The sequence below is a fragment of the Periplaneta americana genome, chromosome 2 (genome assembly GCF_040183065.1).
Source record: "Periplaneta americana isolate PAMFEO1 chromosome 2, P.americana_PAMFEO1_priV1, whole genome shotgun sequence".
NCBI classification, from domain to species: Eukaryota; Metazoa; Arthropoda; class Insecta; order Blattodea; family Blattidae; genus Periplaneta; species Periplaneta americana.
Genome location: NC_091118.1, coordinates 88,424,083 through 88,451,658, shown reverse-complemented (window position 1 = coordinate 88,451,658; position 27,576 = coordinate 88,424,083). Strand labels below are relative to the sequence as shown.

Below are 27,576 nucleotides of genomic sequence, written 5' to 3'. Positions count from 1 at the left end.
TCCCTCAGTTTATATGTAATATGTTTTAATATCAAGAATGACAGCCTTTTATTGTAATATAATTGAGGAGTAGAAGTTTGCAAATTACGTCTATTGTCCATAAAATAATGTACGAAGCATTTAATAAGCAATGGTGAGTCCTTTAAATGTCCCAAATGTCAATGTCTTTAAGTGTTCTGATATGAATATATAGGGCAGAACAGCGCTCCGAGCGGCGGAATTGGCATTACGAGGGAACCACTTCAGACTCGTTTTTCAAGCTCTATGCGCCAGCTTGTGTAATCTCGTAAGCAACGATTGGAGCAGAGAGCCCATGGAAGGGCAAGATTAATGAGAATTACCCGAATTACCTGTGATTATGTGAGGTTATGGGAAGTAATATAATGATTATGGGATATAATTGAGAAGAGATGTAAAAGTTTATATTGTACAAAATGAATTGTATACAAAGCCAATCTTTACTTTTAACTTAATAAAGAAGTTAATCGTCTCCTGCATTTCATTCCATAATCTAATATTATCTCTGCTTCTCGTATATTGTAGATACGTTGAAATCAATTGTTGATATAGGAACAAACCACAGGCAGACTTCTTGGACTTTGCCAGCATATCCCACACAAGAGTAAGTGGGATGGAAACCTACGTGTTTTCAGTATTGTTTGTTGCAAGACATAAAAGGTGATGTACTGTAGGCAGGGCGAGACCAAATATAGAAATGTGATTTATAATAAATGAGTACCTAACCTTAAAAGAATCATCAACTTTTTGCTTAACGTATTGTATGTACGTATTTATATTTAACAGGCCCTCATAGACTTGACACTCTATGGTAATGGCATCTGTTAAGGTTCCTGAACAGAAGGTTATATTGTGTGGCGAATTTGGTGTTGGGAAAAGTTCCTTGTTTCGCCGTTACGCCACAAATTCATTCGTTACCGCTACCGACAGACAATCGACGCTGGGCCTTGATCATTTTGACAAGGAATATAAAGTAGGTGGCAAGGAAATACGGGTATGTATTTTATGTAACGTTCTCCAATAATTTATTATTTCAATTATCGATTTGTAACAGTCCGATGATTTTTTATTGTCCTATTATTAAAATATTGCACCGTAATTAAAGATGTAAATAGGCCTATCTAAATACTTCTTTTGTACAGTTGCAGCTATGGGATACTGGCGGCATGGAAAGAGTTGCTTCAATTACTTCCAGTTATTATAAGTTTGCGGAGGCAGCTATTTTAGTCTTTTCACTTGACAATCCTGCATCTTTCCATGTGCTTTCTCAGCATTTGCTTGACATTGTAACATATGCTGAAAATGCAAAGATATTTCTTTGTGGAAATAAAGCTGATCTTGAAGGTCTGACACCTCAAGTTACAGAAAGTGACATGGAAAATTTTTGGTAAGACTTAGCAGTGATAAATTTCTGTCTTACATGGCTTTTCGCATAAACATGGAACTACATTTTCTTATATAGGACTCAATGCATGTGACTTGTAGATATTACAGTGAAGCTTATTTCTCTAAAACTCAATATCTGTTGCTACCACTAGTTTGCACATAGTCACTAGTAAAGCGCATTCGACAACTCGCAAATAACACAGAATCAACACATAATAAGTTTTCCCCTTCCCATATGTCCCGCTTGCACTTCCACGGGGTCGTGTGGAATTGTGGGGGTTTAGGGTGGGAAGGAAAAAATAAGCGTTATGAGTAAGCCTACTCAAAACAATGGATATGATTGTTACTTTCTTCCCCCCCCTCTCTCTACTTTCTTCCTCTCACTCTTCCCTATACTCAGACATGCACTATATTTGCGATACAATTATTCTAACTTATATGTCAAATGAATACACACACGTAAGTACCATTTTCAACCTGACTTCAATTTCAATGGAATTTGGTAAACATGTTAGGCTACTTTATGTAAGAAATGAATACCTACAAAATAATAGAGCTCTGTATGTAAAAGTTTTCGAGTTATTGCTTGGAAAAGAAAAAAAATACAAGTGAAATTTACATGTACTTTTAACAAATGTCATAACTTACAAACCATTGAACACACAAAAATGATTTTGGACTTTCCTAAAAGCATATAAAACGAGCATTCTTTCAGTATATAAAGACAGCGTATTACCCTTAAAAATATAGTGTGCTCATGAAAAATAAACATTTTCACTTAAGGTCTTCCAAAAAGAGGTACAATTTAAAAATTTTGAAAAAGTATATTTTAATGTTTTACATACATTTAATGTAGGCCTATCACATAAGTATGATTGTGGAATTCTCATTATTTTTGAAGCTATTATAGGTTATTATACATTTAAAAAATACAGGTTTTTAAAATTGCAACACATGCTTATTCTGTAGCTATTCACTCACATTCTGTAGGTTGAATGCTGGAAGTTTTTTCTGTAATTGTTTGTAAATCAGCTTGCATCATTATTGACAGCCTAGGTAATATACCTCATGTTAGTTCTTGCAGAGTAAGCAAAAGATAGTGATGGTCCACTGGGGTGTAGAAGTATAATCTTCACTTGTTCTGATTCTACTTCTATTTTTTCTGTGTGCAGCACACATTCAGTCCACCATTGTCACTAAAGGCCACAAATCACTTACACTGTCATAATCAAGCTAATCATTATGGACAATATTTTCGTCTTTAAATTGTTGAGCATTTTAATAAATTTTAGTTCTCAATCTGTTTACGTTAATGAGTACGAAAGCATGAAGTCTTTGAGTTCCTGATATTATACGTGATTTGCTGAATCCTTCTTGCATAACTTGCCATTCTTCATTGTTTTGGAAGATATTAGAATATTCATAGTCACATAATTTTATATTTTTTAGACACCAGGTATACAGCTGAAGGGGAGACATAATTTGGCCATTGTATATAATCTTTGTAGACTAGCTTATGCTGCTAAACATTCTATTGTTCCAGCAAGACCATCATATGGGCGGACCATTTCAAAGTAACTAACGTTACATATTGTCTTACTTACTTATGGCTTTTAAGGAACCCGGAGGTTCATTGCAGCCCTCACATAAGCCTGCCATCGGTCCCTATCCTGAGCAAGATTAATCCAGTTTCTATCATCATATCCTACCTCCCTCAAATACATTTTAATATCCTCCCATCTTCGTCTCGGCCTCCCCAATGGTCTTATTCCCTCCGGCCTCCCAACTAACACTCTATATGCATTTTTGGATTTCCCCATATGTGCTATATGCACCTGCTCATCTCAAACGGAATGTTACATATTGTCACTGTTTTTAAATGAACAACATTGTTTAGCTTCGAAATACTGCACGATGTATAAAATATGATATTGCGAGATATGTGGAATTTAATGTACCTACTTTTATAAATGTAATTTAGTTTCTTCACGGAAAAAACTAGGGTTGATATTTAATTAAATATTTTGGTCCAGGTCACCATAACCAACGTTACATATGTCACAAATGATTTAAAAAAAAGTAATATTTGTTGTAATTAAATTTTCTGCTACCCTATATAGTTGATATAAAAGGCAATTATTTTTTAATTTACCACATCACTAAATATGATTATGTTGGTATATTTATTTAAATTAAATACTGCGAGTTTTAATGGTGTTTAATATTTATAACAATAGAGTCCTTGTAATTAACGTTACACAGAGAGAATAGTACTCTGTATTAAATAATAACAAACTCTTCACACAAAACTCAACTTTACTTAACAGATGATGGAAATAATGTTTCTCACACATTTTTTCAAAAGTTAGGCCTACATGCCATGAATGATTAGAAATAGTCTCGATATTACAATTTATTTTTGTTCAATTTGTTAATTGTGGTAAATGGCAACTTTTTCCTTTACAACAGCAGTAGTCAAACAAAACATTGTTTCTGTAATTATATAAATGAAATACCTTGAATTTTCAATTTACGTTTAGGCCTAACAGTTATCAAAATAGGCTTATGTTCTTGTCACTAACAGTACACTACATAAGCTTACAAAAAGAAAATGTGTTATACTGTATAAGGCATATATAGCATAACAAACACTTAACAAAATGCTACTATGGCAGTCCTGTGGACCCAGGCTCGATCCCCGGCATACCCCTATTTATGACTTGTGTTGGACAAGCCTGCATCTCACTGTAGTTGAAAATGTATAATTCATATAACCTATAGTCTCATTTTGCAAGTATTCATGAATAGATGTTTATGAAAAATATTAAGAATCAGATGGGCAGAAAATATCGCAAAATAAAAACCCTGTGGGAAAAACAGGTCAAAAAGAAATTAAATTAGAAATACAGAAATGAAAATTGAATTGGTTAGTACATACATTAAGGGACGGTAAATGAATCTGTTGAAAAGATTGATTCCCTCAAGAGAATAGAGATTGAAGAAGGCCAAAACAAACCTGGAAAATTATAATTGTTGAAGAAATTACAAGGAAGGAGATGAATAGGATCCAATGGAGACACTTTGTGGATGCCCAATATTTGTGGTAAGAAATAAAGGAGGTAATAGTGATCTCATTACATTACTTAGACATTTGCTCCAAATTTCTTACTTCAGAACACAGACAATTATCTTTAATGTTATATATGAAACAGTCTCGGTAAATTAACTTTTAGTCAGGGTGCGAATTAAGATTTCTAATGGGGGGGGATATAGAATCCTAGATATGGAATCATATACATACAATTATATTATTATCCTCACTCGATATGGCTCAACACTTGGTCGCACTGAGTTGCTTGTCTTGCATCTTGATCATAATAATGATTATATCTATGAGCAGGCTTAAGATAAGATGTGTAATTCCTAAGTTATTGATTGTTGTCAGCTTGTCGGTGATGATAATACATCAATATTATTTTCTTTACTTACTTTATACTGTACTTCATAAAGTATACTCGAATTAAAACAATTATATTTTGTGAGGGGGGGATAAAAGTTATCCCTGGCATGAATGTTAATATGAATTTATGAGAGGGGGATAACTTTCCAACAGAGGGGAAATCCCCCTCCCCATCCTCCCCTGTTAATTCGCACCCTGATTTCAGTCCATACTTTTCTTCTGAAAACAAAAAATACAAAAGCGAACATTGGAAAAAAAAAAAAAAAAAAGATAAATGAAATTCTGATAACAGTTACAAAGATGGAAATCAGTCAATTGGGCATTATGAAGCAAAGTGTCTCCAGTCTGTCTTGTCTGTGGCCAAATCTTCCTAGTTGTAATTCTAATAGGTGCCTTTACTCATTAGCATCTGAAGCTTATTTTGTGAAATATATGTAAAAAAACATCTATTTTCACACAGATGGGTTTTTAGCCCAATGTATAACCTCCTCACTTGGAAGGGCCAAGGATTTTCTGTAGGGGTACTCGGCACTTGCCTGTTACAGTGATTCCCGGACATAAACCTGAAGCCAATCACCCGAATGGACATTTCTCCGAATCCAATTTCCCAAATGACAGATTCCAAAAAACTAATAACCCCGAAAGTTTTATAAAATGTATTGAATACGAAGAAATAAAAATTGGGATGATGTTTTCGTACAAGAATTTGAAAATGGTTATGTTGCTTTCACCCACTTATATTGCTAATGCGGTGATTATTTTCCAATTTACATTGTGCTGGCTCCAAAAAGTCATAAGGAAATGTGGAGGTTTGGCAAGTCTTCTGCCTCTTGCCCACTGATCTGTAACATAATTGAGATCGAAGTAATCTGGAACTTTCCTAACATCGTCACAGTGAATAAATGCCCTTTACTTCTCGATCCTGTTTATTGCTGTATGCTTCTTGCAGGCCCTCTGACTGTACATGTCTGTGCATGCTTTGGCCTAAGTTGAAAAAGCAGCAGGATAGGCCTATTCGGTTACTGCAAAACGTTTCTGTGGCATTGATAATGATATCCATTCAAAGTCGCACATAACTCTTTCTTTATTCTGGTAGCGTTTAAAATTTGGTACAAAACAATTTTAATACAGAGCTTGATTTTGCTTGGAAGAAATGCGTACATGAGTGGTACAGCCATAAAATCGTCCTCCTCCTTTGGATTTTTCCTTCACGCTATGACACTGTGAGAATAAAATGGGACAAACTTTAATTGTGCCATCAATTTGTTTCAAGTATGACTTTTCATTAGCTGTTTAAATTTTGACACATGGCAAACACAATCACACGAGATTCTGGCTCCACATTTTCGCTGAAGTTATCATGCAAGAAAAATGTTCCTCTTGAGGAGAAGTCCTTGTGTAAGATTCAGAAACTTCTTCCAAATCGGATAATGATTGACGACTGGCTGTTGGTCTCGCCTTTCTTATTTCCTAACATCTTCATCAGATTCTTGTTATGGTAACAGTACGAGCATGCGTGATGAAACCTTAGGAAGTTCATTCTTTAGCATGTTTGTGAGTGTGATCACTTGCGATACTTTTCAGTCCAGTTTTCACTAATTGAGCCTCCATAGCTTAACAATAGAATCAATTCTTAGTTCGTGGTGCTTTCAGGGCCCTGGATTTTGGATTCGGGAAAAATTCTTCGGATCTTTTGATTCGGGAGATTGTTCTTTTGCGTATTTATATATTCAGGGTATTTGATTCAGGTGACTGGATTCGGGAGAATGGGCGGGAATGGCTACAGTATATCTGCATTACCTAGGAGTCACAGCTTGGATATAGGGGTATGATTTGTTGACAGTTGGCTTGGGTAACATAATCGGTATAATGCTGGCCTTCTGTTCTCGAAGTTGCGGGTTCGATTCTGGCCCAGGTCGATGATGGCATTTAAGTGTGCTTAATTGCGACAGGCTCATGTCAGTGGATTTACTGACATGTAAAAACTCCTGCGGGACAAAATTCCAGCACACCAGCGATGCTGATATAACCTCAGGAGTTGCGGTCATCGTTAAATAAACCATAATTTTTGTTGTCTGAGGTGCATGGTATCATCTGCAGTTGGCTTTGCTCAGAATTTATTAGGACATACTGTATGTAAATAAGTATTGTTGAGTCAGCCAAATAATATAAATCTAATTCATAGAGGTAATGCTAGTGATAATGTTAATACTATATGACTTGTTCTAGTGAAAATGTATAGAATAGGACTTTCATAATGTTGTAGTCTCATGATAGACACCATGTAGCATCTAGAAAAACAATGCATCCATTTCTCAATGGGAAATGCAGCAAATGATGAGTCACTTCTTAAACAAGCGTGACAAATGTTTGGAACAAGAGAATGGTGCCATTAAGATGTTCTTGCTAGTCTCATTCCATTGTTTCTCCAGTGCCACCATACTATAATCTCACTAACTGACCAGAATGTGACCAGCCAGCATTAAAGGAGGAGAGCAGCATTGCCATTATTTGGTATATGATAGTCTATTTATTACACAAGTTGAAATTGCGTTCTTAAACAGTGGTTCAAAAGCATAGTTGCAACTTCAAATAGCTTTGTATCAATAAGGAAATTGAATGTAAACAACACCAGTAGCAACAATAATAGTACATGCACCTCATATTAAAATTTATATTTATATAAGTAAGATAGAATGAATAAATTGACCTTATAAGTTTTTACCCGTGCTTTTATGAAAGGTTAAACAAATTATAAAAGAATAATAATTTAAGAAAGAGAGAGCAATAAAGATGCATGATAACTTTTATTATATGGGCCTAGTTAATAACTCATTTTGTTATCAGAATTCCGTTTTACAATTTCAGTGAACAATGTCACAACCTCATCAGTGCCACATACAAGACCTCATGTAAAACAGGACAAGGTGTAGAAGAGATGTTCGCAGATATTGCCCATCACCTGGTAGAGTCTAATAGATCACGTCTTGAGCTCCAAGCCATGGATAAAGAGTCTTTCAAGATCACCCCACCAGATGAAGCCACAGAGCCTACATGTCTCTGCTAACATATCTGTTATGACACTCCAGACAGAGACTAGCCAGCCAAATTTAAGGTGGTTCTAAACAAAGCTGCTTGCATGAATTTGCTTATATAGTATTATCTGAAATTAGAACATTCAATTTGGAGACTAGCCTATCAAGTATGCTTCACAGGGAGCTTTACCTGAAAACTAGACTTGCATAATATATACGTTACTGTAGGTACATCAACAGAATACCACAATTCCAAGTCACGCAGAGTTTGTGTGGACTCGATGTGGGTCTCTGGCATCTCATCAGCCCACTCAAGTTGTGTGAATATAAGGGGAAAAATTGAGACGGTGTGTCGGGTGGAGTTCCTGGGTAGCTCAGTCAGTAGAGCGCCAGTACAATCAACCAGAGGTCCTGGGATCGATATCTGGACCCAGAACAATTTTTCCCTTGAAATTATTCAAGTATGTTTCACAGGGAGCTTTACCTGAAAACTAGACTTGCATAATATATATGTTACTGTATGTACATCAACAGGAAACCACAATTCCAAGTCACACAGAGTTTGTGTGCACTCGATGTGGATCTCCAGCATCTTTTCAGCCCACTCGAGTTGTGTGGATATAAGGGGAAAAATTGAGATGGTGTCAGGTGGAGTTCCTGGGTAGCTCATTCGATAGAGTGCTGGTATATTCAACCAGAGGTCCAGAGATCGATAACCGGACCCAGAACAATTTTTCCCTTGAAATTATTCTAGCCTGTTAAATTTAAAGTTGTTCTGAACTTAGCTGCTTGCATGAATTTTCTTATATTATGTGAAATTGTGAATGTTTTGTTCTCCCCATTCCCTAAAAAAAAAGACACCAGTTTTGGTTCTTTCCTATGTAAGGTGAATGTCGAAGTCAACTTCCTTCCTTTAGAATCATCACAATATTTACATTCCGAACCCATTCTCAGAGTGGGGAAAAGTTAAAAGCTAATTTCAGGTAAAAAACTGATTGGTAAATGATACTATATTTGATGTAGGAGATTGATAAAAGTCGTAGTCACGAATCAAACAGTTCATTTCTCTCTTCCACTAGTGCACAATATTTCAATAAAAATATCGTAACATCTTGCGCGAATATTTTTCTCTTATCTCATTATTACCACCATCAGGTAAGTCTCTGACCCTACCAGCCAGGATAGAGGGTGTGGAATAACAGGTTCAAGTTCTAATTGGGACAAGTTACCTGGCTGGGGATTTTCCGAGATTTTCTGCCTCAACCATTTGAAGCAGAATTGCTGGGTAACTTTCAGTGTTGGACCTTGGACTCATTTCTTATTCATTAACTTCATCTTCAATAGTTTAAGGTCGAACAGGAGATTAGGCAGACTTGGTTCATGATTCGCCTACACATGTCATCTGTCTGGGGGAGCTGCAAAGGGCTTTTATATTGGACAATGGCAGACCAGAGAGTGTAATTCCCTAAGACAGATGGTGTCTTAGTTGCAGTTTCTATGGTGCTGCAATTTCAGCTCAATATAGAATGGAACAAGATGTAGTATCTGAATTGCAAACAGATGCCATCAATCTGAAGAGGTGGCAGAACATCACAGGGAGACAGAGGGGTGTTCCTGCCTATGCAGACTCTGTCAGAACTGGATGCTGTAGCTGAATCGATAAGATGGCACCAAGAAGTGAATCACATACTCACAGGAATGCGGTCCTAAGGTCTCTAATCATTCCACAATATAAGAAGATTGCACAATAAGTCTCAGACCCTCCGGCCCTCCAAAAAAAAAAAAAATCTTCTGGAACATACTAAGGGCTTCATATCATACAAGTTAGTCGATAAAAAAAAATATTTACACATTTACTTTAATTTCTCTCCCAGGTAACAAATTAAATTAATACCTTAGTACATATCCATCCACTGATAATTTAAACTACTGGGACAGTTCTGTGAACTATTATTGAACAACCTAGACGTTCTAAAACTGAGCACCCTATTGCAAATTAGAAATCTGTTATGCTTGATACCTGTCACATAGAAAGTACTTTCTTAATGAAAAAACAGGACGTGATAAAGATTTATCTGTACTGGCTATGCCACAAGTCATTTGAAGTCAACTAAAAGAAGAAAACAAAAAGAATATATTATATTGAAGATTTTGGTTTGTGATTTCGACATTCGTTTCTTGTTTGGTCTTTACGAAGTTCGGAAAACATTCCACTCCATAGCATGTTTTGACGTTTTGTTTCATCATTGTACTGAAAGCACTATCTTTCATATCCAGTAATAAATCTTTCTTATTTACACTAGTTCATTGAGATTTTCAGCTATTCCATCTTTCGCGTTTTTCCTCTCCTCTTTAAATGTTTTATGGCACTCAAATATACAATATTTTTTATCATTGTAATAATTACCATAAACCACTCTTAACATGTTCATTTCACTTGCATTTTTGCTTTATATTGAACGAAACTATATGTTAATGCAGCATTACTAAAGAAACTATTTAAAGAAAAGCTAAACTATTACCATACAAATTTTATCGTCTGTATTATAACATTTGATTAATATCAAAAAAAAAAATCGCGTGTTTAATAGATATAATAAGGCATACACAGAAGAAATTATCTAAATATAGCCTATTTGAAGTAAAATACCAGGAAAGAGACGTAACATTACCAAGACCCAAAACTTTTAAAATTTTAAAGAAAATAAACTCTGAGATAAAAGAAAATGTTGTTATAAACTCTATCCCAATGAATCTCTACTTAATTAAAAATATATGGTTCCAGAAAAATATGCCTCTTACATTAACAAACTCCGACGACACAACAGATGTTATTACTTATGACAAACTCATTGAAGTATATAAACGTTAAAAAAACGAAAAAGCTCCAGGTGAAGATGGTTTAAATATAGAGCTTTTAAAATGCACTGGAAAAGAATTTACTTATAGATTTTTATACTTCTTAAACAATATTTGGGTAGGATCAAACCCCCAGGAAGTTGACAAAAGGCTATTATAATACCTGTCTATAAGAAAGAAAACAAAAAACAATGTGAAAATTACAGAGGCATAAGCCTTCTCAATTCAGGTTATAAAATCTATAAAACTATAATCAAGAATAAATTATCACATCTTTATGAAGACAAAATCACTGAAGAACAAAATGGATTCTGAAAAGAAAGATCATATTGTGATAGCTATTTTATTATGAAGATTTTAATAGAAAGGCTGAGTGTTTAATATCAAAACACGCTTAGCATTTATTGATTTCGTAAAAGCATTCGATAAAGTTAACAAAAATAAAATTTTAGAGATTTTATGCCATGATTAATGTACCAAATCAAATAATTTTTTCCAGTTATGTCAAGAAAATGAAAGCCATAAGAACTGGACGCGGAACTACTAGCTGGACTTTAATAAACTAAGGTCTTATAGACAAGGATGTGGTTTTCCTCCCCCCCACCTTCTATTTATTATATAATTATATAGGAACCATATTTTGTACATTTGGAGGCAAAGTCATCATGCCGGAAATTTCAAATTAATTGAAACACATTTCTTAATACATTACTGTTTGCCGACAATCAGATTCTTATCACTAACACAGAAGATGATCTACAAAAAGCCGTTTATAATCTACAAATAATCACTTCAGATTTCAATATGGAAATCTCTACAGAGGAAACAAAAATCATAGCATATTTAGGACAAGATCCAATTCAAAATAAAATCATGATAAATAATAAACTAATTGAACATGTCAATTCATTTAACTAGGCCTATTTAGGCTATAATTTATCTTAAACTACTGATGAAGATATGGCAAGCAAAATTCTAAATTTATAAAAATCACTGGAGTAATCAACACAGTCTTCAAACCCTCCCAAGTTAAAAAACATACAAGACTAAAAGCCTATAAAACAGTTCTTGATGAGTTCTGACTTACGGCAGTGAGGTATGAACAATCAGAAAAGCTGATGAGAAAAGACTAACAGCAGCTGAAATGAGGTTTATGAGATGGACAGCAGGATGCTTATTGCATGAACACCGCAAAAATGAAGACATACTGAAAGAACTAAAAATAGATTCTGTAGTTCGTTTTGTTCAACAATATACACTTCAATGGAAGAAACATGTCAAAAGGGTGAATCGCACTAGATGGCCTAGACAAATTCTTGCCTATGTACCAAGAGGAAGGAGAAATTTGGGAAGATTACAAAATGCTGGCAGGAGACTGTAACAGATCCACTAGGGTCTAACATGTGAAGGACATGATGATACCAGGCACTATCTAGCTGATGAGTTGAAAGAATTCTAATTATAGTAACAGCCAAAGCCTTATAAATAAAACTAATAGAATTATTTCTACAATTTCAACTAAATCCAGAAACCATAATTATTTCTGAAATGTAAGTTATTCTGGAATCCTACCTGATTGTTCATATAGATTTTCTACCTATATTTCACTGACGTATATTTACTAAATATCCCGTATTTCTCGGGACAGTCCCGATTTCGACCATTTCGTCCTGCTTCCTAAAATAATTGCACACACATCAAAATGCCCCGATTTCATGGCATATTAAACATTTACAGCTGATTTTCGTTTCTGTCATTGTTGGTTTTAGTCTGGATTGAAAGATATTTCCGCACAGTCTCACACAGACACAGACCTGCTTCCAATATGTGACTAAATGGAGAAATGACTCTAGTACGTATGTTCAAGGCAGAAATTTAAAATTTAATTTTCGTTGATGTGTCAACAGACTGACGAGTGCAATGATCATAATAGACCTACACAAGTTAGTGCAGGTTTGATCATAGGATATTTACTGAATCATCTATCCTCTGTACTCTTCTTATGCACTTTGACTTTAGTTTGGCACCATTCAATATTATGTCCACTATGTTCCACTTGACGCATATTCATGGTTTCGGCTGAAAAGTGGGGGAAAAAAAGAAGAAAAATTTATACGACCATTTCTACGATAGATATAGTAGATATCAACGAGGACAACAACAAAGACTTGTAAAATACTGTAGCCCTTCAAGTGTGATAAGATCTGATAGCTCTGGTGATAACCATGTAAACATCTTTGTTTTTTTTCGAGAAGAGTGGCTTAAATCTTTTTTGTAGGTAGGTTAGGTTAGTTTGTGTTAGTTCAGGTTAGTTTATATTAGATCAGTAATTACATCAATATGATCGGTTCCTAGTTTCCAACGAGTTAACATTTTTTTAATAAGGAATTTATACTGTTTTTCAACTTGTTTTGTGGTGATTTTGATATGTTTTTATATTTTTTTACATATGAATCGAGGTGGTTCTGTTAATATATATTATAAAAGTACTATTGTTGAATATGTGGATTGATAGGTGGAAATAATAATTAGTGCAACAAAATTGTCAGTAACATTTGTGTCCCTAATTTTTACTTACGAAAGTTGGCAAGCCTAGATATCCATCATTAAAAGGAGATAGAAGAAACTGTAGCAACTATAGAGAGATAAATCTGCTCAGTAAACTTGTAGATAAAAAAATTTATGCTAAAACGATATTCCATTGACTTAATGTGACAGCAAGTTCATATTCTTTCTGAAGAGAATGACTTTCATTTAGGCAGGTTTTGTATAGACTACATAGTTAGTTAATCGAGAAACACAGAGAAATGAATATTTCTACTTTCATTGCATTCATTGATACAGTGAATAGAAAAAGTTGATGAAATATTCTAATAACAAGGAATTCCTAAAACAAATAATTAGAACAATTCAAAGTGAACACAAAAATTCAATTGAATAAATAAAAGAAAAACTGTATACAGCCTACTTTCATTGCTTTCATTGATTATATTAAAGCGTTACAGTGAATAGAAAAAGTTGATGAAATATTTCAATAACAAGGAATTTCTAAAAAAAAAAAAAATTAATTAGAACAATTCAAAGTAAATACAAAACTTCAATTAAATAAATAAAAGAAAAACTGTATACAATCGAGAGAAATTAATCAAGGTGTCAGAGAAGGGTATCCTTTCTTACTAATATTGCTCAAGTTCTATATCAATGATGTCATTAAGGAGTACCAAAAAGTTTTAGATAAAGATCTTATTTTAGGAGATATACCACAATCTAGTATATAGTCACGAAGCTCAATATGTAGGGAATATGCATACATACATAATTGCTAACCACTAGGATCACTACTATCGCTTCATCACAGACAATGCGAAATAGTACTGGCACAGTTTATTGTTCCTAGTACCCTCAGCAACTTAAGCTTCGTTACTGTATATACTAGACTGTGGATATACCTTTAATTTTATTTTATTGGGTTGTTTTACGATGCTATATCAACATCTAAGGTTATTTAGCATCTGAATGAAATGAAGGTGATAATGCCGGTGAAATGAGTCCAGGGTCCACCACCGAAAGTTACCCAGCATTTGCTCGTAGTGGGTTGAGGGAAAACCCCGGAAAAAACCTCAGCCAGGTAACTTGCCCCGACTGGGATTTGAACTCGGGCCACCTGGTTTCGCGGCCAGACACACTGACCGTTACTCCACAGGTGTGGACAATATGTACCTTTAAATATTACATTGTTGCAGATGACCAAGCTATATTTGCGGATTCAGAAAACAGTTTACAAAAGGCAACGTTAAAAAAAAATCGAAATAAAAGAAAAAAATAGAACAAGTCATGAGTTTTAACAGTTTAGGATGCTTGGTATCATACACGAAAATGAATTATGTAAAAGATAAATTAAATACATTTAGATAATTAATAAGCAATTTTGAACATTATTTAAAAGAAGTACGTCCTGAAACAATAAAAAAAAAATTAGAAGGTTATAGTTATTTCAGTTTTAACATATGGGACCGAAATTTGGGCACTTACTATGAAACAGATTCAACAAATAGAAGCAGCAGAGATGATATTACTCCAGCTTTAAACCTTCAGTGAGATACACCATGTTGGATTACAAAAGAAGTGAAGATACAAGAAATGAACCAGAAGTCAGTAATATAATAGATAAAACAGTACAATACAAAGAAAACTGGTTTACACATATGTTTAGGATGGAATCATTTAGAATACCATTGCGAATAATATATAATTATAAATCTATTGGAAAACAAAATGTTGGCAGACCTAGAAAACTCTGGACAGAACAATTTTTAAATTGAAAACTCTGTGAAACAAGAACAGGCCAGAAGGCCTAATTCGTGCAGTTTATGATGAGTACACTAACACATGGTGATATCCTTACGACATAGAATCAGCCATAGGAGGCAACAGACAAGTTTCTCTGTCTATGTGAGATTCAAATCACGAATATGATCAACACACATGCAGAAAGATTTGAACTTTTATTAGAAAGCTTAAAGCTGACACTTCATTTACAGAAATATGTCTTAACATAAGAATACAGTGAAATCTGTTCAAATCGGAACCTGAATAATCTGGAATCCTGTCTATTTCAGAACAATTTATTATTCCCGGCAAAATTCGTATGCATTATGTGTTCATTTTTCCTGACTAAAACGGAAACTGTCTGCTACTATTCAAAAGGGAAATAATATTTTAAATACACTACTTTAATGTAAACTATATTTTGAAACAGTGTGTAATTTCAAGGAATGTACGAAATATGTAGGTCACAAAGATAAAAACAAGTTTTTTTTTTGCAAAATTTTAGAGGGTGCGAGGGTGTGTTAGCCTGGCAGTCATAAAGTTTATTATCCTGTTGACTAGGCAGAGGAGTCCCTTCAAAGATTTTCCATGCAACACACCTATATACTATCGTAGCTGGGCAGTGTAGTGATTTTGTGGTAAAAAAAAAAAGTCGCGTTAAAATGTGGCACTATCATTAAGTAATGAAGTAAAAGTTCAAGTTAAAGGAAAATGAGAGACGAAGTGTATGGGAAATAATGTTGAAATTCAGTGGTGGAAAACTCAGGTGTAAGACACTTTAAAAAATAAAGCCTGTATCATGAGTGAGTGGGTTCTTCATGCCCTTTCAAAGAGCGTGCCAATTTCTGGACCTATTCAGTCTATTCTGCAAAACAGATCCTTGAAGTGGCAAAAAAAATTAGATAGCCAGAATTCAAGGCTTCTAATGGATCCTAGTCCAATTAAATAATGTGCAGTGATATACAGTACAGTATTATAATATAGGCTAGTATTAGATATTAGATTTAATGTTATTAGTAAACTTACTGGTTTAAGGCCTCCCCACACCGACGCAAAATATTCGCACCTGTGGCGAATGTTTCGCTTTGCAAAGTTGCTACTGTCTCAGCGTACATTGCAGTATATGAGTGTGCCCACACCGATGCGAATGTATCGCCGGACGTCTGCGAATCTGCAGTGTTGAAATTTAGATTTGCCGCCTGCGCGGTTTTTTCTGCTGCCGCCCCGAATTTTTTTATATTGTTCTGTGAGAAATTTTAAGGAAACATCCAGTTTTATACGATTTATTCTAGAGAACTACAAGTAAGTAAGGAAAAAGGGCAATATGAGATGCAATCCAATTGGAATTTAATGAAAGTGGTAAGTTATTCACATCTTTAACATATCTTAAGAGAAAAATTCTAGCTTACATATGGCCTGTCTATAAGGAATGATTTCATATTCGCATCTTTGTTGACTTTTATCTGTCCTTCAGAATATCATAGCATTGCTTACTACAGAAATATATTTCTAGAGAACATACCTATATGAAATTTACTTCTTGGCATTGTTGAAGTGGAATACACAATAATAAAAATAACTTAAAATTTGGTAAAAAATTCAAGTGACGAATAATTACGCGTATTACTTTTTCAGTTAAGAACTTATTATGATAAGATGGTACAGTCTATATAATTATTTATTAACATCTTGTACCTATGAATAGTGTTCTGAGGTACATTACGTAATTGTGTTCAAAGGTACAAGACTGTGCCTGCTTTAGAAAAAAAACATACTGCTAGGTTTAGGTTAGGTTCAACAAGAATACTTATTACAATGTATTGCTTACAATATTGTAGACAACCAAGCTGTGATATCAAATATTTGAAGTTAAACAAAGCATGAACACAAATAAATAAAAACTGAGGCAATAAAATGTTCGTTTTCAGTGCTCAAAACATAAACTTGATGACGAAGACAAAATGGCTGTGAGGAAAAACCTCTACCTACAATACAAGTGCACTCTGGAATTTACTTGACAAACTAGTATCAATGGCAACCACAGAATGACATTGTTAGTACAAAAAAGTTCCAAGTGTTCAAAGGTACACTATGTCAAAGGTACAACAGTCTCCCCTAAGTTAAATCATTATTCCACCAGATGTTCATTAAGTCTTCAAGAGTTGATTATTGTGAGCACTACAGTTGTTCACCAACAACAAAATATCTTTCTCTTTCCTCTTCATTTTGTTGTCAGTAATTGAAATCAACCATTTACTGAATAAAGCAGCAATCATACAGGCCTTCTTGTTGGTTCCTTTTTTTTAAATTGCTTATTTAACGACTGGATTAATCTTGCTCAGGATAGGGACCAATGGCGGGCTTATGTGAGGGCGGCAATGAACCTCCGGGTTCCTTAAAAGCCAGTAAGTAAGAAAGTATTTAACGATGCTGTATCAACTACGAGGTTATTTAGCGAGATGAATCCGGGGATTCGCCATAGATTACCTGGCATTCACCTTACGGTTGGAGAAAACCTCGGAAAAAAACCCAACCAGGTACTCAGCCCAAGCGGGGATCGAACCCGCACCTGAGCGCAACTTCAGACCAGTAGGCAAGTGCCTTAACTGACTGAGCCATGCTGGCAGCTGTATTGAACTGTAACAGTAAGCAATAATTATTAATTACAACTCAATTTAAACACTTGAGAAATTTGAGTGAAATTATGTTTTAATTTTCTAGATGTAATGTATATAAATCTGTTAAATTTTTCAATTACAAAAAGAATAAATAGTTCAAATAAAATTGCAATGAATAAAAATGCAGCATTTTTCATCAAATTTTAATTTTACTGCATTGTTAAAATTAAATTTTAAACATTTAATTGAAACATCATAAAAATGTGTTTACAGATTAATAAGAAAGACAGTACATTAAAGAAAAAAACATTTACCTGGCAAATTTTTCACAATCTTGAAACATCTTGGGCTGCAGAGTGACCAATAAGCAATAACCAATGGAGTAAGCTTCATAATTCCAGAAGTATTAGTGCAAAGCAGACGTAGTTTTGATTGTTTTCCACCTTACACTTTTCTCCTTTATATGCTATTGTTTTTTTCGGACGTCAGTTGATAAAATAAACCAGTTTGATCAGCGTTAAAGATGTCATCTGGACTATGTTTCTTCATAACTTTTCTTCTCTGGCTACTATGAAAATAATTCCATGTCTGTCTTCAAAATGTTGTAACAAATCGTTGCTTGCTTTGAAGTTCGAATCACCAACTACACTGGCAAAATTAAGCGCTTTTTTGGCACAGAATAGGGTCTGTTACTGTAGGAATGTTAAGTGCTCTCATTTCATTAAACTACTTCAATGTAGCAATGCCAACGTCTTCTGCTGCTGCAGTTTTTAAACGATAATTTAATTAAAAGATTAATTTTGCTACTTGCGACACTGTGCTCTATTTCCTTGCATTTCTTTATGAATGTTGCTCTTGGCAGTCAGGAAGTCAATGGCAGCAATCATAAAGGCAATTCCTCTGAAGGATCACGCATCCCTTGAATCAGGTAGAGTTCTATTGTAACACACTCCTTGCACAAAATGCCAAAGTCAGTCAGCAAAGTATGAAAGATAGTAGACAAATTAATCGGAAAACATCTTTAAGAGGATGATACCAAGTAAAAAGTGAAATATTGAACATAAGAAAACAAAGTAAATAAAAGATTATTACTATTTTTATCATTCTATCGGAGTTTCTTCAAAAATTTGACCACCTTTGTAAAGATGGATAAAACTTATTCAAAATATAAGAAATATGTCAGGACTGATAAAATTTATCGTTGCAACAGGGTTAATTGTTATATCGGAATTCGTTATGTAGAGGTTCGACTGTATATTTTTTAGTTATAACACTTAAAGCACTGCAGATGTGGAAATACATAAAACACGCCGAAAATAACAGTTTCAGTACTTGCACTGAAAATAATTGTAAAGTTGAAAGTGTGCATACATAGGATACAGTATCCTTGAGTCCATTGAAATGAATTCCCGAGTACTTCTCATGGATGGGTGACTGATGCACCTGTAATCAATCACCAGATCTATGGATATGATAATGTATTTCATTGTATAGATCAGTGATGTCAAAATTCCTGCCACCAGTATGATGATGTGGCACAGATGGAATGTTGCTATATGAAGTGCTATCCAAAAGACATACTGTTGTCACTGTACACGAAAGCCGTGTTTTAACTGATCCTTTCTCTGTTCTTACATTTTGTTTCTTAATTCATTTTGATTTTACTATGACTTTGAAGTTGGGATGAATATTATTAAACACAAAGTGCCTGCTCACAGATATAATATGTACTTCCAAACATGACTATTGTTCTTTTTGCTTCAGGTTTGCGAAATGTGAGTTCAGAAGTGCTTGTAAAATTCTATTAGATCAGTACTTTAGGATTTGATGAAATTTTTATGAAGTCTACAGTTGCATCTTAGATCAATCAATTCCATTTGCAATAGTGCATTTAGAATATCCTGAAAATCTACTGTAAATGGGGTATCAAAAACAGAGAATCAGATTTCCATTTTCTCCATACTCTGGTTAAATGTTATGTTTTATTTAACTATGCTCGCAACTGCTGAGGTTATATCAGCGTCGCTGGTATGCCAGAATTTTGTCCCGTAGGAGTTCTTTTACATGCCAGTAAATCTACTAACATGAGCCTGTCGCATTTAAGGACACTTAAATGCCATTGACCTGGCCCGGGATCGAATCCACAACTTCGGGCATAGAAGGCCAGCACTATACCAACTGCACCAACCAGGCCAACTCCATACTCTCGTAACATATTTTAAATTGCTTCTCTAGATGTCTTAGAACACCTACAAATTCTTCGAGAGAAATATTCGCACAGTTATCTAATGCTGTAAGTTTCAGAAAGTGCAGTAGATTTCCCCTTTCCTATTCTATTCACAATAGTTGTTTAATTTAGAATGCTTGTATTAAATCCCACATCACTGATATCAGCATATTTTTTCCCTGCAGTCGAACATTCATGTCGTTCAAGTAACCAACCAGTGCCCGTATGCACCATTCTCGATTAAAATTTGACCATGGTTAAGTCGGCACTTGACCATCTTCAACGCCAATTTGCGGAGTATCAATCTCGATCAAAGTTAAACAAGTGAGTTAATGATGGTCAAATTTGATCACGAGTGTGGGACCAATTATCTTGAATTGAACATGGTCAAGTCGAGAAAACCAAAATGGCGGCATGATTTGACGTACTTGATGGAATTGAAGACGAAATTATGTATCTTGAACACGCAAATCACTGCGGAAATAACAGAATTGGTGTTATTGTAGAAAGAGTAAGTTTGTAGATGAATAATAAAAATGTTTTTTTTTTCTCAAAATAGACTAATGTTTTATGTATGTTTCTGCTTTGGAAAATCAAGACTTTACTTGAGGACAAAATATTATTTGTTAGCATAATAATAAAGTAGTTATTCTATGCCGGTAATAATATAGTAAAACTAAATGACCATTTTGTAGAATGCGAGATTATCACTTATTAGCTATAGATTTGCCATTTGAAACTATGAGGACCTACATTACTTTTTGGACAATTAGGCTATTTACGCTTGAATCAAGAGAAATTACACGGATACCTTCCTTTCCCTCTTACTCCAACCTTGTGAACACAAAATAAATGGATAAATTTCAGAACAAGAATACTTTTCTTTTCCTCTTACTCCAAAATTCCAACCTTGTGCACACAAAATAAATTGGCACTAAAAACTTCCTTTTCGTATGCATGATGTGTATTCGACATACACAGACGAATTGCTTTTTTTTTTATTTTAAAATAATTGTTAGCGAGGTATCCGTATACTGAAATTTTCCCAAATAAATTATTAGCATTGAAATGTGTCTTTTCGTAAGCAAGATGATGAGCATTCGACAAACACATACAAATCTGCTCTTTTTTAGTAGCCTATTTCAAGATAATTGTCAGTGAGGTATCCGTATACTGAAATTTTCCCAATTATTATCAATAATATGAAATAACCACTGTATAAATTACATTACAAATTATGTGGAATTATGTAAACACGTATAACTCATGTTGAATTGTGAGGTTAAATCCAACCAGGTAGCCTGCTTTTATCTTACAGAACTTCCGTCAGTACTTTTATTCTCTAATATGGATGCAGAATTGCTGACGAGTTCTAAAAGAATTCCAACTTCGAACTGTGAGAAGTTCGGTGCTCTTTTCTTTTTTTCTTCCATGATTATTGAAACTTGTTATTTGAAAACTGCGAGGATGTTTGAAACAGTCCTACAAACAAAAACGAAGCAATAATTGACAGAGTGCGTTCGTTCGTTGTTTTATATGCGGTAACCTAGTGCTCAGATGATTCTTCTCAAGCGAGCGTACCGTCAGCTGACAGTACTGAGTTGATCGAGGGAAAATCTCGGTGCACCGCATCTGTAACTTGATCATTGTCAAGAATTAACCATGTTTCCGTGATTGCTGATAAACGGGCTAGATGATTGAGAATGGTGCACACGGCCACAGGTCTGTGAGGAAAGCTAGACTCGCAATCCATTCTGAGTTTTCGATCTCGTCTGCGGATTTGCCTTTCTTCTATAAAAATTCCACAATACTCTCTCTTAGGTGAAAAATATTTCCAAGACTTTTTCCCAACTTAGCTGTACTTCACAGTGATATGGTATATCTATGTAGTCTACATCAGTAGAGATTAAAAATTCTCTTAACTGCCAGTGATTGAGAGCATTTGACCTTAAGGAATTCGTCACTTTTATGACAGTCTCAATTACATCTTGGAACACTTTTAGCACAGAGTTCTTCTCTATAAGAGAGTGGACTGGGTGGAAATGGAAAGGTCAATTGATTCAATGGTTCTCTAGGACCAAAAATTAATCTTTACCTCAATTAACTCAAATTCAAATTTTAGACGTCCTATAAAGCCTTGCGTGTGGCTGACCATTGCTGGAGTACCATCCGTAACAACAGATACAATATTCTTTAGCGATAACCCTTTGTCATATAGTAGTTTTAAATACATTCAAAACCATCATGCCCCGTTGTATTTTTCATGGGTATTAAGTCCAATAATTCTTCTATTACATAAAAAATTTTTTGTAACCCCTCTAATAAACACACACAACTGTTCAGTATCACTAACATCTTTACTCTCGTCTAAGGCAAGGGAATAGTACCTTAGTTCGTCTGTTATAATTTTCATGAGTTAGTACTCTATGTCTGAAGCCATGTCCTGAATCCTACTCACATTCGTGTTTCTGGATAAAGACAGTGGATTATATTTAGAGGCTTCTGTGGGGGAAATGTGCTTGACAGCATTAGCAGTACAATTCTTAATGTGATCCCCATCTGTAAATGGATGACATCCTCAAGCTATGTGATTAGCTAAGAGAACTGCCTCCAATGCATTGTTTGCACCCTTAAAAAAAAAAAAAAAACCAAACATAATACTACAGCCTATCTCTAAACAAATTCAACTTAATTATATATTACTTACTTTAGAACATTCTCCTCTCAATCAGTCCAGTAGATTAGTCCTTTCATCATCCTCGAAATGTGCATAATCGTTCTTATGCTTGGTATCATAATGTTTTTATATATTATATTTTTTTTTTTACTTGCAATGTTTGATTGGATAACAAACAATAAGTGCCAAAATTCTGATATAAGAAATGCTTTTCCCAAGCAGGATCAAAATATTTAATACCACTTGACGAACAAGTTGCACATATAACACTCTTGCGCGCACATACAGACCTTGATAGGTGCTGATGGTTTCATGGCTTGCCACGGAGCCATAGGGCAAGCCAGTGTCACAGGTAGAAGAAATTGACATTGCTGGTATAGATAACGTAATGGAAAACTCGTGAAATAATGGCAAAGGAAAGAGTAGATCCAAAGAAACCTGACATAGTATTAGTAGACATAGTGTGAAATTATAGTATTAATATTTTTAAAATAGCATTTTATACCGCAATTATTTTAAGAAATAGCATTAATCAAGCGAAAAAAAAAATACAAAACTAACATACAAAACCATGAAACTATGTATTGTTTACTACAAATAAAAAACAGCCACTATATTTACAAAATATGGCTACTTCGAAACTTCCAATATTGCAAATTTACGAAACAATCACTGCGCTATTACATAGTACAAGATTTCAGTGATCACCACTAGGAGCACTGATTTACAGCATTGTTGGCATTACTTATCAAATGCCCTAGAATTTAAGCTTTCTTGATTTAATTTGAGATACATCATTTGCTTTTTGAAATAATACATACATTTCACAACTTTTTTCTTATTTCTGGCTAATGAAGACTTCAGTGGATCAGATATTATTCTTAATAACTTTCTCTTAGGTCTAAGCACTACTACTTATTTTTTAAAGTCTCTTAGTAAGAACACGTAAAATACAATGAAACAGATACACAGTCCGAAATTTTCTAAAGAACAGAGCTTTCCTTCATATGCAGAGATAACTTGAATTTTCAGACGTAGACTTTGGATATTCCACCATGTTCTGGAACTTAACATTCTAGAATATGGTGGAATATTCAAAAGTCTACATTGGTACACATCCACTGTAAAAGCTTAAAAATTCATAAAGCTTGAATTTTGCTCATTAGTGTGCTAGTCTAAATGGGAGTCCACTAACCACATATACCTAATAACTTACCTACTTACTTATGGCTTTTAAGGCACCTGGAGGTTCATTGCCACCCTCACATAAGCCCATCGGCCCCTATCCTGAGCAAGATTAATCCAATCCCTACCATCATATCCCACCTCCCTCAAATTCATTTAATATTATCCTCCCATCTACGTCTCGGCCTCCCCAAAGGTCTTATTCCCTCTGGCCACCCAACTAATACCTAATAACAGTGTACAAAAAAGCTGTCTGCTTCAAAATGGATTAAATTATATGAATAGGATTGTGAACTATATTGTATAAATACCAAACAAAACTTGAATTGTTTAAACCATCTTCAGTCATATGAATTTTTAAGCTTTCACGGTGACTGTGGTCAGAATTAGGTTTTCGGTATTACACCATGTTCTGGAACTTGACATTTTAAATATCAAGTTTCTAGGACATGGTGTAATACCCAAAAAACTAATTCTAATCACCTTTGGTTGGTATTCGTATTTTCAGAAACATTTCAAATCAGATCATATTGTTTTTACGCCTGTCCTCTATTATGACCAGCAATTTTTTTGTCCACTTTGTCACTTCTTCCTTATCCTTAGATCCAACTTTGTTTACATCTAAGCTGATTTATGTGTGACCACATGTACTCCCCAATTCTGTTTCGTATGTTGAGCACATGCTTCTACATTGTTTATGCCAGTCCACCTTCTTAACTTTGTTCTTTAATGAGATATATAGGACCATCCTTTTCAATTTCCACTAACATATATTTATATTACTTCATAAATATGGAAGTAATTCTGTGTATGTTGTATTAATCTTTTCTTCAATCCTGATCAATTCTTAATAAGTTGTCCCACATTTCCAGAGTTTGGTGAAGCTACTCAGCAGTGCCGCCCATAAGGTCAACAGGAGTGGACCGTCCATAAAGGCTGCTGGCAGAGCAGCAGTTGAAAGTGAAAGTGATAATGTTAACAAGAAACTTTTTACAATTTTACTAATGTGTAGCTGTAAGGTTGTGATCCTTATCCTTTAACGAGATGCATGCATGCTGTCAGATTGATGGCTTAATAAGCCAGTCAGTGTAAATGGCAGTTCCCAAGAATCTACAGTACGTAGAGTAGTATCGAATTTTTTAAATATTTATATAGTAATCACATAATCAGATCTGAGAATTGAGATATACGTTTTCATGCTGGTAATTTGTTAATGCCATTTTCGTCGCCATGTTTGGGAAGTAAAAGATATCATTATGTAGAATTGAATTTGTTGCCTTTGGCAAATGATGGTAACTTGTTAACGCCATTATGTAGAATTGATTCTATTGCCTCTGGCAAATGACTGATAATTTTAAAGACAGTGAATGATGTTATGTGTAAAATGAATACAAGTTTGCAATTTTTTCCTCAATATTTCTTACATTTGCCTATATTGTTATGTCAATCATAATTGTTGTGCTTATCATTACTAGATAAATTACAACGAAGAGTAGTAATTCTTACATCTACCGGAGGTAATACAAAGAAATCAAGTTTAATATAGATATGGCTAATTAATATTTGTGCTTCATGTACTGTGTCGCAAAAGTAAGGCTCAACCTTACTTTTATTATTATACTGTATATTTCATTATTAAATACAGTAATAACTGCTGAAATAACAAATTTTATTGTTCATTATTCAAATACTGTGCACAGAAACCAAGGAAGTGCTGAATAATATCTATATACAGTACAATTTGTATTTATATTCATATTCAGTGCTGTGACCATTTTATGGACTTCAGATCCACACCTTCCTGCACCATCTCCCACAGTGGACTGAAACAAAATATCCATATATTAGTACAGTATAACCATAGTCTACTATATACAGTCGCGAAGCTCAATATGTAGTAAAAATGCAAACATGGGTAGTTGCCCACCACTAGGATCGCTACTATAGCCTCATCATCGCAGATCTCTCTCCTAGCAGACGACAAAATATGTTACACTTTCGTTGTCGTGTTCTTTTGGAAAAATTAACACCTTCCTTCAATTATTGAAATATTAAATGCATAAAGTTAATTTATTATTTTAATGAAGTATATCAAATTCCACCATAAACTCGAAGATACCTGCAAGAAAAAAGTTAATATAATTTTTGTTTGTGCAAAACGAACTGAAATTTACTATAATAGCTTCACTCATTCAAGATTATAGCGATAATTAACTATGAAACCAATAAATAGGCCTATTAATTTGCATTTCCCTTTACAACAATAATAATGGAAATATGAATTAACGGAGTAACTTACGTGTACCGGTACTTGTAGTGTAGGCTTACGTAGTTAACAAAGTGGGATGAGGTTAAGCAATAGTAATCACACCAGAATTGGAAATAAAACTTGATCAATAAATTTTATTGTAACAAACTTTTTCTACAAATAAAAATAACAACAAAATTAACAGCTATAATTAAAAACATATCCTTTGACAAAAAAAGTAGGCCTAAGCAATAATAATCCCACCAGAATTGAAAATAAAATGTGATCAATAAATTTCATTAAAACAAACTTAATTTTTCTAAGTCTTTAGTAAAATAACACATAAACATAATAACAAAATTAATAGCTACAATTAAAAATATATCATATGAAAAAAAAAATTAGACCTAACCTTTCTCTGGAAATTTAGCAGCCTAAGTGACAGAACTTTAACTGGTATCTAATGTCCTTTCGGTTAGACTGAAACATTTCATTGTGAAATTTAAGGATATAATGTATTCTAACAGTCACAAAGAACTTCAAAATTAACAGTTTTGTTTCGGCACAGCATTCTTGTGGAAACCCAGGAACATTTCTGAATCTTTCGGAAATCGGAAAAAGGATAACTCTGGCCTCTTTCTCTTACTGTTGCTACAATTTATAGTACTACAAACGTCTCCTCCTTGTCCCATATTATTATTCCAATTATTATATTTTAGCCATTAACATTTTCATTACAACCAATAACGAACATTTCACAAGCATCAATGTGAAATACGCAACGAGCTAGCACGCGATAGAAATACGACACATTCCAAAGTCGACCATGGACAGTCTATTGTTTCTAGTTGCTAACCGCTTAGAGCGCTTTATCACGAGATTTGCAAAAAAAAACACCTCAAGCTTCGCGACTGTATATAGTAGACTGTGGTATAACATTTCAGTAACTCAGAACAGAAAGTGGAATTACAACACTATTCAGTGATTCATTCGGAAATGCGGACAAGTGAGCAATAATCTTCTTCTTCTTCTCCCTTCAAGGTTTAGGTGATATCACCTGTTCCGGTCTCTATCGTCCAGCCACCTCTTGCGAGGTCTACCCAGATCCCTTTTCCCGATCGGGCGATAATTCATTATCTTCTTTGGTAGCCTATTCTCTGCCATTCTGTCAACATGATCTTTCCATTTTGTTTTATTTTCTTCTACCATGTCGTGTACTGAGAAAATATTGAGATCTGATCTTATTGTTTCATTTTTTATTTTATCGGCTTTAGTGCATCTTCTTACGTATCTCATAAATTTCATCTCTGCTGATTGTATACGTGATTCTTCTTTTTTTGTTATTGTCCATGATTCAGAGCCATATATAAGAGTAGGTACAGCCATAACTTTATAAAATTTCATTTGAGTTTCTTTTCTCGCTTTTCTTCCTAAAGTTCTTCCAATTGTTCCACATATCATCTGAAATCTATTAACTTTCTTCTCAATATCTTTCTCATAATTAAAACTAATATCACATCCTAGATAATTGAAG

At 34.3% G+C, this 27,576-nt stretch overlaps 2 protein-coding genes across 3 annotated transcripts in view; one reads left to right on the top strand and one right to left on the bottom strand.

Moving 5' to 3' along the window:
- The first annotated feature begins 289 nt into the window (after positions 1–289).
- RabX6 (RAS oncogene family member RabX6) lies at positions 290–25,461 on the top strand. Of its 2 annotated transcripts, none has more exons than XM_069818085.1 (5): positions 290–622; positions 805–1,012; positions 1,161–1,405; positions 7,733–7,979; positions 24,667–25,461. In XM_069818085.1, the coding sequence occupies exons 2-4, from the start codon at positions 827–829 to the stop codon at positions 7,929–7,931; spliced, it is 630 nt and encodes a 209-aa protein (XP_069674186.1). In that variant the 5' UTR covers positions 290–622; positions 805–826; the 3' UTR covers positions 7,932–7,979; positions 24,667–25,461. The 2 variants fall into 2 exon arrangements, with proteins under 2 accessions (XP_069674186.1, XP_069674185.1); XM_069818084.1 differs by having other exon boundaries at positions 290–678.
- LOC138694394 (cysteine desulfurase, mitochondrial-like) overlaps positions 25,443–27,576 on the bottom strand; it is a 90,657-nt gene continuing 88,523 nt past the window's right edge. Inside the window, exon 9 of the mRNA XM_069818082.1 lies at positions 25,443–25,617. Coding sequence (XP_069674183.1) covers positions 25,554–25,617 — 64 coding nt within the window. The 3' untranslated portion in view covers positions 25,443–25,553. The remainder of the gene's footprint in view (positions 25,618–27,576) is intronic.

Excerpts from the sequence above, each read along its gene's own strand:
- RabX6 (XM_069818085.1), top strand. The coding sequence starts at position 827 with ATGGTAATGGCATCTGTTAAGGTTCCTGAACAGAAGGTTATATTGTGT. Across the intron at positions 1,013-1,160 it reads TAGGTGGCAAGGAAATACGG|TTGCAGCTATGGGATACTGG; the intron begins GTATGTATTTTA and ends TCTTTTGTACAG. Across the intron at positions 1,406-7,732 it reads AGTGACATGGAAAATTTTTG|TGAACAATGTCACAACCTCA; the intron begins GTAAGACTTAGC and ends TTACAATTTCAG.